We start from the raw sequence: 14,491 nt of genomic DNA on the forward strand, positions 1-14,491 counted from the left end.
AGAAACAAAGCAAAGATTTTTTTTTTAAAATTTGCATTCATTTTAGAATTACTTGGGACATTTTGACTAATTTTGTTTTGAGAGCTGGTGGCTGGTAAACTTGACAGTATTCTACCAGTAAGAAATAATTAGTGTTACAGGGGTAAACGAATAGTTATGTTTTCACGTAATATGAGACTTTAATGCTTCGGATTATGGGTAAGTTTATCTATCTTGAATCTTCAAAAAAAAAAAAAAAAAAAATAGGCATTTTTTTTATAGAACCAACTTTGTTTGCCTACGTTAACTGAGCAGCATTAATTGCAATTTTGTCATTGTTCTTCTCGGCTATATACTTGTGCCGTATCTGTGCACATTCATTTCCGCTTAAATAATTCAGTTTAACTTATTTATTCATAAATTTGAGAAATCGTAAATACATTCCAAACTTAGGACACTGATCCAAGTTTCTGAACAAAAACATAAATCTTCTTTATGAGGAACATTGAGGAAATAAATTGCATAAATGTATTGGAAGAAAAAAAATGTTGCTAAAAAATTTAAAAAATGATATCCATTTTGATGAGAATAGTTCATCAATCAATGGCTATGTTTATGGAAAAGCTAATAGTGATATTAATCAGCAGAATCGTGTTGAAAGTCATTGTTTGCAATATCAATTTTATCGTACAAAACTTCATAAGGGTCTTTATTGGTGTTTGAAACAGGAAAATTACTTTTGAGCTTTATAAATAGTTTCAGAAATATATAATCTTGATGTATTTTTGGACCGAACCACGTGACTCTTTTGGGGAAACATCTGTGAGACAGACTTGACGATTCTGTGATAGAAATGTCTAGGCCTGTCTATGTCATGTCTCTCTATGGCATGTCTAAGGTCATGTTATTCGAGGAACCCCAGTGCTTTCAGCAAAAGTAGTTTACCGGCCGGGTGGTGCCCATAAGACAGAAGACCAGAAAACTTTTCGACTTCAAATAGAGACCGAGGAACCTCTGGTTCACCATAACCAAAGGTTCACCGTAACAGGAACTTGGAGGACTTTGTGACCACCATAGATTTAACACACAGCAGTCATCAAAGTTCCATGACAACAGTATCAACCAAGTACCATTATCAACCAAGGCACCGCCCAGAAGCCAGTAACTATGAGTAAAACTTATTTTTATTCTTCCTTACCAGGTCTTCAGTTTCATCACTTCCATTGAGCATGATGATGAGTGATGATTTGTAATGGTAAATCATGCGCCAGAAATCGTCCACAGTGTGCGTCATCGGCATTTGAGTTGCGATGTAGACTGCTTTCTTTCGATAACCCTAAAAAAAATGAAAGTAAAACGGTTTCGTTTGGGAAAAAAATTAGCGATGACACACAAATATGATGAATTTTATACCGCATTCATAAGAGAGATTTAATGAACTTAGAATACAAAACTTACATCAATAAAGACTGCATTGATGTAATCAGATCCCTCTTCTGTCGTGCTGTCAGGAAACAGTTTTATTCGAGAGGAATCCACTGTTGGAAAACATAAAAATTAAATTTAAAACAAAAATGTACTAGTTTTATGGCTACTATAAACAAGCATGGCAAACGTTTTTTTCTTTTTTTTTTTTTTTTTTTGCAAAAAATGAAGTATTAACCTAAAAATACGGACTGTTTACTAATTTACATTATAAACATAAATTTCCATTAACGAAAACTTAGGAAAGAAACATCTATTCGATTTATTTAAATTCACCTGAGAACATATTGAGATCAATTATGGAGGTTGTTTTGAAGTTATTTCTGACCCATGAGAGTACTATAAGGTTATTTATTTATTAATTTTTTTATATATCAGCTAATCAGTTTCACATACATAGAGAGCCACGTACAAAGCGCCTTTGACCCTGAACAAACACAAGAAAGAATAACAACACAGTGACAAGGAAATAGCACCCAGGGAGGTAGGGGGAATCAAACCTATGATCTCTAATATGCGGAACGAAGCTTTTACCAGTGTCAGAGATGAATTTATTTTCTACGCTATTTGTTTCGAACTTGATTTGTTGCAACATAATCAAGAAATTCGACGATCGCAAACAATTAGTCGTTTAGTAAGGGTAAATAAAAGAATGATTTGAAATAGGTCTGAGTTCTTCAATAGAATGTTTTGAAATGTTTTTTAATATCAGGTCCTTTTGTGTCTTTTATACACATTTTACGTTCCTTGGTGTCTCTTTCGTGGGGAAATTTTTTTTCATCGTCTGCAGTGTACATATAGAGCGTAAATATAACAAATCACGTTATTACTTTCCGTCTGATAAAAAAATGATAATAATAAAAACATAGTATGTAACATATTATAAAATTGAACATAAAGTGCATACATACATGGAACTGTTAAAGGATCTCTGTTCTTGAAAATATTTGCTTCAGAAAGAGCTACAGAACAGCGGCTGACATCAACTTTCTTCTGCGTCCTGTTGAGCTTCTAAAGTATTAAAAAATATCAATAAATATAAGTGATATTGATTGTTTGGGATTTCATGGTTGAAATCTGTACGAGCAAAAATCTTTTCAAGTAATCCAACGTTTTCCTATAATTCCTAAAAAACTTTAATTTCTTATAATTGAATGTACGAAAAAAAAAAAATGAGTAAAGACACACGATAGAAGTTAATTTTTTATATTTTCTTTTTTACATTCTGAACTGTCCCTTCACCCACAAGTTTTCTCTCACGCCACGCTCTTGTTCTTTCTATGCCTGACTGAAGCAAAGTAGATTACGCTTTTAATTTGATGACTTGCCTTAAATCAAAGAAATCTTAAAAATCTGCATTATTTGAAAAGTTTAAAATGCCAAAAATACACAAATATATGTTTAAGTTCCGCCTTGAAATTAATTTGTTAAATTTAATTCCAAATCTAATTTTAAAATTACTATTATTTTTTTAATGTTTTTGGCAACAATTAAAAAACAACTACGTCACTTCCGTCCCACAAAAATTTTGCGGATTAGAATTTCAATGCCCTCCGCACAAAAAGTTTCACTTCAAAAATATTAGAAATAAAAGGATCAAAAATCACCAGCCTAACATTTGGTGACTGCACCAGATTCTTCTCTATCGAATTATATTTTATTATACCTATAGTGAAGTTAAAATGTTGTTAAGAACTTTTTGAAATCGCGCTAAGTGCTAATCGTTGTGATAGTTTCTCTGGTTTTTCAACGTTTTTTTAATACCTAATTTACTTTTTGGTGGATTTTTTACATTTTAATGCAACTTTTAGAAGGGTCATTATAACTTGGAGCATGGCAAATTGGAGATAAATTTCCTATCCAGCATTTATTAATTCACTGGCACATTTATACAAGTACTTCGAGATGAAATGAATGAAAAATACTTACATTATATTGCTTAAGGATAAAAGATCTCTTATCCAAAGTATTCATATAATTCAATTCTTTTAAGTAAAGTGCAATTTTGTCCAACGATATGGAGGTATCTTCGTATTGGACTGCTTCGATAAGAGCTTCGTAAATAAATGTGTACTGTTCCTAAAATATTGAAAAAAAAAAAAAAAACTTTAATATATGGACATTTTAAGAATTAGTCAATTAATTTTCAGAATATTGATGCACTTTTAACTAATTAAGAAACAGTTTTTAATCAAATGAGAATATAATAAGACATACATTGAAGTTTTATCATAAATTTAAAACTGTTTTTGTCACATTTAACTCCTCTGTATTAGTTATTGATGCTTGAAAAATTATGAAGCCAGCTGCGGGAACTAATAAAAGGGCAGGTTTTCTCTTGGATTTTGATCCTTAAATGCTTCATAACTTGCAATTTGTTTCATTATTAACGCGTAATATTTCTTTTTAAACATTAAAATACGAAATATGTTTTTCGCCCCCCCCCCCCCCCGACATTTGGAGGAAATTAAGATCCTTAAAATTTAAGGAAGCACTATATCGTCACATGAGAGCAACAGTACAGTAGAATATTTTATAGATGCTCCGAGGCGAAGATGTATAAAAGCCTCCACACATTCTAGAAGATGTTGGGGGAAAAAATGCACAATTGAAATCTGGAGTAGTGAATTAATTGAAATACTTGAAATGAACTTATAGAGAATGCTTGTGCACTTTTAGATGAAATTGCTTGGTGTTAAAAATCCATTTTCTTAGAAAAGTTTTCTTCACAATTAACGTTAGTTTTAAATTATAAGTTATATTTTCATAGCTAAAATTCAGTTTTCGATACAAAAATGGTGCTTTTAGATACGAATGATTATAATGTTATGCTTCCTCGAGTTTTTTTGAGTTTTAACTAACATTTTCAGTTTCTAGAAAAATTTGCAAAGGTTTCTTAAAAGTGTCTTACACTTTTCATTTGCCAAGTTTTTTTAGTTTAATGCAGATAATTTCCAACAAAAGAACTGTAAGAGCTCAACAGTCGTCAGAACGTATTTTCATATCTAAATTGCCTGACTGCTTTCAACATGTATAAAATTGCATACAATTAAAAAGAAGTAAGGGAGTTGAGCACCCATGTAAACAAAACCCTGACCGCAACTACGCTAACTTATTAATGTAAATCACCTTAGTAAACCAAGTTTAGTTTATAAGCACGCAGCGCTTCGTTCTTCAAAGTATGACTTCATTTAATTTAGATCCTACAGAAGCGTGCTATTGCGAAATGCATTGTATTATATGTCAAGCTCTGAGTTTATATAGTTGAGGCAAACCTAACCAATGAATGCTAAACTTCTAATCGCAGCATTACAACGCTGCTAGGTTAGGTTTGCACTAAGTATAGTTTCAAAGGATATTGGCGATGTTTTCTCGTTTAAGGGCTGATAAGAAATTGCAAGCTGAAAAGAAGGACGATAATAAAGTTTAATTGCTCAAAAAGGAAAAATTGGACAACTCTGAGACCACTCAGTTTAAATAAAACCAATCATCCTAAATAATTACGAAGGAAAACTAGTGTTTTGCGAATAGTACACTGTCAAGAAAATATTACAAAGAAAAGGAAAATTCGCACCAGTGTCTGCACCAGATGAACTCGCTGATGTCTGGCATTGTTCACAAACCCGAAGACATCTACCCTGCGATCCTCAGCAGCTTGTTGGCACAGCGCGTCAATTGCAACGAATGTACCAGACCTCCCAGCACCAGCGCTGAAAAACAGATAAAAGTACTGTCAGCTACAAATTGTTCCCTTTAGAAAAAAATATATTCTTAGTGTAAATGCACAAACTCATAGACATGGAACAGTCAAACAGCAATATCTAAAAATACATTGAAATATCTAAAAGTAAAAATTTAAAAGACAAAAAAATAATAATAATAATAATAATAGTATCTATAACATTAAAAACACTAGAGTCTGTAAAAGGTCAGTTGAAAAGAGTTCCCGTTTTGTTGGTCAATACAATCCAGAATGTGTTTAGACGGTCCTTGCTGCTTGTTATAGATTGTGTGTGCAAGTTGAAAAATTTTTTTCCGGTCATGACCTTGTGTGCCCTTTGCATATCGTAAGCATTTCAATGATTTTATTCGTGATATGATTTTACATCAGTTTAACTTTTTTTAGTTGACTAATCAGCCATACTTTAAAAAGTTAGTATACTTTTAGAAATAAAAATTTGAAGAAACGGACCTTTAATTCTCTGGCTGGCTCATTTTGCTCAGTGTCCGTCTTTTGCAGAGTGAAAGAAAGATAAAAAGAAGTTCAACAACATATTTTCCTGCCTACACTGCCATGCCAAGCGCAAAAGTTGTATCCGCAACTGACTGAGTTCAAAATGAGACATTGCTTTTGAAAGTTTTATGCCTCCAATGCGTTTGATTTAGATGCCACTTTTACAGAATTCTTTAGAAATTATTTCTCATTCACGAATGACCATGAAACATTGTATTTAGACACAATACATTGCAAAGAACCTCCTGGTGACAACAATTATTTTCGATAAAATTGGCAGATACGACACCAGCTGAAATGGGTACTGCCTTGCTTAGCACGGAAGTAACAAGACCATGTAATAGACAGGTAAACATACCAGAAAACAATGATTTCTGAAACTGACTTTTAAAATATTGCGTATAAAGACAGTAGTGAACGCTATTATTTTTATGTCGCATCGCTTACATATTTTCCAAAAATCCTGACCTTTATATAGAGACACTCACCTGCAGTGAACGATCATAGGACCTCCCATCACAGGATGATCGTCTCTCACTCTTCTCAAAAATTTAATGAAATAGTTTGTGTTCATGGGCACTGTACGGTCTGGCCACGCCGTGTACTGGTACTGAAGCACACGGTGCGTCCTAATTTCCTGCACGGGAAAATAAGTGGAGTTAAAGCATAGAAAAATGTACACAAAAGTAAAGCCCTAGATTTCGGGACTAAACAATGTTTTCCCCTGTGTCTGATACGGTGAAGTAGCGTGTTTTGCTTCTTGAATGTGGTGTTTCTTGATTGTGAATTGACATGGAGTTAATAAGAAACCACAATTAAGAAGCAAAAAAAGCTACTTCACCATAGCAGACATAGAAGAAAGCATTGTTTAGCCCCAAGATGGCGGACGTGTAGCTACTTAAGCTACGATCTAGGGTTTTACACAAAATAATACGTAAGTGGAGAATGTAAGAAAAGGCAGTGCCTTCTTGTTTTCTCAAAAATAAAAATCCCGGTAAAAGTGGCAATTAAAAATGAAAATGCTGCAATAAAACTAAATTAAAAGTGTCTTAAATCGCAAAAACAGTGAACTTCCATCAATTATAAAAAGTTAGAAACGAACTTTTGATTCAGAAGTTGAGCCCATTTTTTTTCTCCAGAAAATAATGTTTATACAAGGTAGTTTTGCAAAAAATAAACAAGGGTCAGAAAGTAGTCGCGATCGACTGAAAACGGGCCTGAGTGTGACGTGTTGCCTACCACTGAGCTGTACCATAAACAAAATTAAGTACAAAAAAATCCCGGTAAAAGTGGCAATTAAAAATGAAAATGCTGCAATAAAACTAAATTAAAAGTGTCTTAAATCGCAAAAACAGTGCCGTTCCATCAATTATAAAAAGTTAGAAACGAACTTTTGATTCAGAAGTTGAGCCTATTTTTTTCCAGAAAATAATGTTTATACACGGTAGTTTTGCAAAAAATAAACAAGGGTCAGAAAGTAGTCGCGATCGACTGAAAACGGGCCTGAGTGACGTGTTGCCTACCACTGGGCTGTACCATAAACAAAGTTAAGTACAAAAAAAAAATCCCGGTAAAAGTGGCAATTAAAAATGAAAATGCTGCAATAAAACTAAATTAAAAGTGTCTTAAATCGCAAAAACAGTGCCGTTCCATCAATTATAAAAAGTTAGAAACGAACTTTTGATTCAGAAGTTGAGTCTATTTTTTTTCTCCAGAAAATAATGTTTATAGATGGCAGTTTTGCAAAAAAATAAACAAGGGTCAGAAAGTAGTCGCGGTCAACTGAAAACGCGCCCGAGTTTGACGTGTTGCCTACCACTGGGCTGTACTATACAGAAAATTAAGTACAAAAAAAAAGTTAAAGTCATAATTAACTAGAAAATCACCCGTCAAGGTATGACGGGTGAAAATTGCTTCTTTATTTGAGAGAAGCAATGTCCTGTATGGGGATATTTTGATCGTTGAAATTTTTGGTCGCATAATTTTGGGAATTTATTGTTCCTTTCTGGCAAAATCAGCGAGTTAAAAGTACATTTTCTCGTGCCGTTAAAAAAAAAAAAAAAAAAAAAAACTAAGAATTGCAGCTATTGAAATATTTTCGTAAAAATACATACAAAATTCAATGAACATTCTCAATTATAAAGTAATTCATGCTTATAAATATCATAACAACATTCATGAATCGTGTTCATAATATTATAACATCATTGCTGGTGACGTGAAAGAGTTAATCGATACTGTGATTTTGGCTCTCATCTTAGGATAGGATAAATACATTTCAAATCTTAATGTATTGTTGTGAACTGATCACTAAAAATTTAAACAAATATGCTCGTTGGTCAAGAACTTACATCCATTTTTCTGATGAGGATAGTTCGAATGATGAAGTCCGTATTTTCTTCCGAATGAATCAACAACACCTGCATGTCACCACACATCATAGAGTCATCAGGCCAATATTTTGCACATTTCTTCTGTTGGAATAAGAATCAAATGCAATAAACGCATTTTAAAAGTTTCTTTTGAAAAGCTTTTTCTGCTAGTACACTGTCAAAATATAAATCAATAAATAAAATAAAGCAAAATAAAAGCCGAATAATGTTTTGAAATTACACAAAGTAATACTAGTCTTTGTACAGGCCTGCTGAGTGTTTTTGCATGGCTATCGTTAACATCAGTCTTAGTCATGTTATAACATATTCCCCTGTATAAAAAAGATAATAAGCACCTCATACTTGAGCAATATAATCATTGTTACAAAACGGTTTCTATACTTAGAAGTTATAGTTATATTGCTATCTAAATTTCAAATGAATACCTATACGCCCAATTACATATTCTAGACAAACCTTAAAATTATGAATAAAGTATGTTAAGCATATTATTATAAGGCACACATTTCCATAGACTTATTTTAGCAATGACAAAGAAGCTTCTATGGACGAACTTTTTGAACGTGCATGTTGCATGGATGTAAGAATAGCATCTCCTACCTCCATGGCATGATGTAGGGGAATGTGGGGCAAAGTGACTGACTGTTTTCAAAGTGAGCAAATCGGAAATTTGTTTTGAAAATTACAGTACATAAAGAAAGAAGTCTACTTTATAATGAAACTTGCGTTGAAACAGTATTTTTTACTTTTGGCAGTAAATTAGAGACCTTAAAAAAAAAAAGTGGAAAATTTTCACTTTTTATTTTCATGGGGCAAAGTGAAAAATAAAATACTTTTTGAATGAAATATTTTCTATTCGATTGTAAAACTTATTTTTGATCAAAAGAATCAGTAAATAGATGGTTGATTGAATAAATGAAAAGATAATGGAACGATAAACAAATAATTCAACGAATAAATCAATTAATATCTGAAGAAAAATAAATGAGCAAGTAAAAGAATGAATCAATAAGAAAATTAGTGAATGAATGAATAAATAAGTGGATTACTAACTGAAGGAGCGTAAATGAATTAATAAATGAAAACGTAAGTGATTCATATTTAATGATTAAATGAGTAAATAAAACAATTTTACTATGCCCCATCCACTTTGCCCCGTATGCACTTGACTAATTGTACAGTTTATTTCAAATACAAATAAGCTTAATATTAACTAAATTAATGCTGCATTGAATATCATTAGGTGTCAATTAATATTTAAAATGTTAATAACAGAAACTTTATCATTTTTTAGTTACAAAAATAATTTTTGACTTACAACAAAATATTCCAATATGAGTATCATTTTTAAAAAAATGCCTGTATTACCAAACGCTTTAATTTTCGGCGGTATTTTTTTCCTGACTGAAATAGACTACATGTGGTACTATATAAGGTAATGCACTAGTAGTGGCCACAGTTAAGCATATTTTATGTATTTTTTAAACTGTGGGTCTACAATATTAATTCCAATTTTTTGGCTCAATGAACGTATTATAGCCCAACTATTCCTAAATCATTCCATTTTCTAAAAATGCCAAAATTCAAATTTTTTCAATTTTTTATCCATTTTTTTCCCAAACTTCAAATTTGATCCAATAATGGCCACTCCGAAATCTGAGATTTTCAGTAGTGGCCACATGCATGAGTCAGTAGTGGCCATCTGACATCCTTTCCTTAGAATTCACATTACTCACTTTAAATTCAAATAACTGATGGATAAAATTGATTCAAGATGATAGTTACATTAAGTACCAATATATTAATCACATTTTTATTGTGCATTTCTTTCTTCAAAGTACATAAGTACTTAGGATAAAATAAAAAAGTTTTTAGTAGAAAATTTGTATTTGTATTTTTTGTACGCTAATGTAAAAAATAAAGTAAAAGAAAATGAATGTACTTATATAAGTATTCTACATATGAACTTTGGTAAGTATGAACTGAATAATTACTATCAGTACGAAATCTTTACTAATAAAAAAGCTGAAAGTCTGTCTGTATATCTGGATCTCTGTCTGTCTGGATGTCTTTGACGCGCATAACGCCTAGACCGTTCGACCGATTTTCATGAAATTTGGCACAAAGTTAGTTTGTAGCATGGGAGTGTGCACCTCGAAGCAATTTTTTGAAAATTCGATTTTGTTCGTTTTCTATTTCAATTTTAAGAACATTTTCCCGAGCGAAATTATAAGATGGACGAGAAAATTACCAAGTTATCTTAACGTGAAACCCGTAACATGGGCAAGCCAATTGGCGAGAAAGTCACCATACATTTTTTGTAAATACATAGGCGAACCAAAAGACCTTTTAATTTTTCTACTACGGGCAAAGCCGTGCGGGTACCACTAGTTCATAAGAAAATTGTAAGTACACAATTCAATGTAATTCTAAAACAATTAGTTTCCTCCAACTTACCAAGGTATATCAATGGATATAGGAAATTGGTAGCATAAGTTTTCAATACTACTAATGGCAGGATGTCCATGCACTTAGAAAGTCATGGATTTCGGCTATGATCAAAAATGGTCATGGAAAGTCATGATTTTCTGCAAAAAGTGCTCAAAAATCATGGAAATTGACAATTGGTCATGCATTATTGAGTTCAAGAACATGCATATTTATCGAATTCTGCACATTAGCTTAAACTTACGCATCTTGGCCATTTTTTACACTATTACGTGTTAATCCCAATTTTTCACACATTTCTAAATCCGATTGCATCCGCTTCTTTAATACTCCCACATTTTTCTTTTCCTTGTGATTTTACCTTTTGGACATTTATAATTATGTATTTAGCATTATTTTTAACCCTCCTTATATGTCTTATTGTGTAGTTGAGGACTTTTAGACTTCTAATTTTGCCGATCGCATTCGATGCAAAAATTTTAAGTCATTCGTGTTGATTTAAGAGACTCATAAAAATTATCATTAATTCTCAGCTATGTCTTAGGTTAATGACGATTTTAGAAAATAAATTTGGTCTGAAGAATTAATTACGGACGTTTTGTACATCGATAAAATACAGAAATCAGGGAATTTTCGAAGGTAAAATTTTTAAAAAGTCCGTAAATGTTACATATTTCGCAACTTCGAAAATTTTACAACATTTGTAACCTATCATAAAACTTTGGCGGCAAATATCTGGTATTGTCTGGTAAATTATTTTTTAAGTACTTTAATGTTTTATTTTTTTCTGATTATTTATGCTATTTATTGTAAACATAATTTTAGTAACTACTAAATTATTGCTAGTCACAGATAATTTAGAAAACTGCTAGTAGTACCATGCTCCTATTTTTTATTCGGTAAGCTTTGAATTTTTATCCGGAAAACTGATAATTTCCCCCTTCCCAAAAATTTGAATTTTGGGCGTCCCTGACTATTAGCAGTCATAAATAAATATGAATTAATAGATTATAAATTGCAAAACACATACTTACTGACATGATTTAGATTACCAAAGAGAAAAATTGTTCCATAAACAAGTGTTATAACTAGGAATTTTATGTATCATGGCTTTTTCTAATTTTTCTGTGTGTGACTTACTTCTAATAAGTGTTTTACCTTTAAAAAATCTGTATTTTCAAGAAATGATTGCTTAAATCTAAAAAATTAAAAATTATCTTCTTTGCTTAGAAAAGGGATAACTTCAATGAAGCATTATGCCCTTCCCCCTTCATTTTTGAGATTGCAACCTGCTCAGCAAGCAGGTTGCAATCTCTCTCTCGGTTCTAGTAGAATGTTTCTCCTCTTTCTGTACCAGTGCGCCAAATTCCTGTTTTTTTTTAACAATAAGCTATTTAATAATTCCCCCCCCCCCCCCGTGATATTCGCCCCTAGGCCAGGGCGTATGGGCCTGGGGGATGGCCTGTTGAGTAATCCGGGCCTGTCCATAAAACAGATAAACGCACTAGCAGGCGCCACAGTGAAGCATATTTTTGTGACCTTTTTAAACTGTGGGCCTACACTATCAATTACCATATTTGAAACTCAATGAGCATATTATAGCCCTTCTCTTCCTTAATCGTCCCATTTTTTGAAAATGCCAGAATGTCAATTTGTTCATTTTTTTTCAAACCTCAAATTTGATCCATCAGTGGCCATTATATAATGCACATGAGTCAGTAGTGGCCTTATTGCTGTTTAGAAGTGGCCACCGGGTGGCCACTACTAGATCACACAATAATATTATGCCAGAAATGAGGCAGGTTTTTATGTAAAGAGATTACAACATATTAAAAGGAAAATTGAGTTGATTAATGAAAAACCTTCCTGATTCAGTAGTGGCCACTCGGTGGCCACTTTTGAATTTCCCAACTTTTTTGGTACCAGTAGTGGACAGGTAAACTGTCAGCCAAAAAAGCAACTATTTCAAGTTGAAAACGCTCCAAACATGATCTTTCACATTTCATAACATGGTTACAGCTCTGAAAATATTATTTTTGAGCATTGTTCTATTCATAATACGACACAATGTTTATATACCTCGTTACGGAGAAGCGTTAGAAGACAGCTGAAAAAACATCGACAATCCAGGCGACCGTATTAAATAGTTGATAACAATTTTCCATGATGTTCTACCTACTCCTCCTTAAACTGCCCACTACACTATAGTCTGAGGTCTACCTCCTGCAAGTTTGAATCCACTGGGACCCCTAGAATCCTTATTTTTCAAATTTAAACCTTAAAGTGGCCACTACTGAAACAGTGGCCACTACTGGTGCATTTACCTTAGTTAAAATAATACCAGATTAGTTGAGCTAAAAGCAGAGAAAATGTTCCACCATTTCACCTTGCCCCGCTATTTCACTTTGCCCCATGTTCCGGAACTTGAACATGGACATGAATCGACGTAGCGTGTTTTAGCGGACTCACAAATAAAAGTCACAAATAAAACATAAAATGTTTTATTTGTGACTTTTTTTCTCTCTTTCACCATTTAACAACGCATTTTATGAATGTACTCACGTTAAGTCACGACACAAATGTCAAGATTTCACCCAAACATTTGTTTTGAATCTCATTTTTCCTTAATGTTACCACACTGCTAAAAACCGTTTCACGCGGGATTCAAAGAAATTGTTTCTTTGTATAGTTTAATGAGAAATTAAGAATATTTATTTTGTCTTCTTGTCAGAGGTGTTCCGAGAAATTTGATGTCTAATGCGTTTGCTGCGAGGATCACTTAAATAAGCTTTTGGAATGAGTAAGGCAAAGAAAGGAAGGAAATCGGGTGAAGCCTTAAATAGCCACAAAAGTCATCCCTTATGATAGTTAATTGAAACGTTAGTAAAGGTATTTTTTGCATACAATTTTATTGAAGATCTACGCTGCAGAGAGTTCAGCTGCTACACCTTAAAATATAGCTGTGATTAGTTTTTTTTTTAACCTTGTAATCGCATTACAACGATTATACGATTAAAAGTCTTTATTACGTAACTAGAAAATCGCCCGTCAAGGTATGACAGGCGAAAATTGCTTTTACATTTGAACGAAGCAATTGCCTGTTTGGTGATATTTTTATAGTTGAAATTTTAACCATAATCCCAGTGGATTAACCCTAAACTGCAGTAGATAGCGTTCATTGTTTTCCACATTTTCGTTTCATCATTCCCCTGAAATGACACAGTCTTACCAGTACAACAGTTAAGTTACCGGATCCAGTTCAGCCTTGCCACAATAAAGCATTTCCCTGCATGTCAAACATTACCAAAACATATTGTCAAATTATCATGCCGAGGCACGAGTTTCATTGTTGATGACGTCAGGAGCGTTACTCAATCACTGGCTATTATATATATGAGGATTATTATGCTTGAGAAAATTTATGTGTTTACTATTTGTATATAGCTGAATAAACGTATACACAATGTAGTAAACATATATATATCGTCGTCTGCGTACTACAACTGTAAATTTGGAAAAATTGAATGTTCCGCTCTAGTTGACATTTCTGTTTGAAAGAAGACAAAAATACTTCTAATTAAATGAAATTTAGAAATGGTTGTTTAGTAACATTTAATATCAAGTCTTTACATTCTCGAAAATGGAGAAAAAACTTTAACTTGTTGAGTTTTACTCGAAGCAGCATGAAAAAAACTGAATTGTAATTTCCTACTTATAGTATTCTCTCCACGATGTATTGTAAAGTTTCTTTGCGATTCTCAACCGGTGGTCCGGCGGATTGGCACCGATCCACAGAAAAATTTCACCGGTTCTCATATATTTTTGCTTATCCTCTTTAGCAAATGCTCCTTACTCAAAAATCATAATACTAATAATAAAAATAATAAAGTATGCGACATCTTTTAAGCGAGTTTCATGATTAATTTTCGTACTTTTCTGTGATGTTTCAGCA

General features: G+C 32.7%; 1 protein-coding gene across 1 annotated transcript in view; it reads right to left on the reverse strand.

The window, feature by feature from the left end:
- LOC129220071 (receptor-type tyrosine-protein phosphatase T-like) overlaps positions 1-14,491 on the reverse strand; it is a 123,673-nt gene that overhangs the window by 13,222 nt on the left and 95,960 nt on the right. Inside the window, exons 36-42 of the mRNA XM_054854407.1 lie at positions 8,050-8,172; positions 6,187-6,335; positions 5,039-5,174; positions 3,394-3,543; positions 2,376-2,475; positions 1,438-1,517; positions 1,178-1,315 (exon numbers count right to left, since the gene is read on the reverse strand). Of these exons, the coding sequence (XP_054710382.1) occupies positions 1,178-1,315; positions 1,438-1,517; positions 2,376-2,475; positions 3,394-3,543; positions 5,039-5,174; positions 6,187-6,335; positions 8,050-8,172 (876 nt within the window). The remainder of the gene's footprint in view (positions 1-1,177; positions 1,316-1,437; positions 1,518-2,375; positions 2,476-3,393; positions 3,544-5,038; positions 5,175-6,186; positions 6,336-8,049; positions 8,173-14,491) is intronic.

Source organism: Uloborus diversus, chromosome 4, assembly GCF_026930045.1.
Source record: "Uloborus diversus isolate 005 chromosome 4, Udiv.v.3.1, whole genome shotgun sequence".
NCBI lineage: Eukaryota > Metazoa > Arthropoda > Arachnida > Araneae > Uloboridae > Uloborus > Uloborus diversus.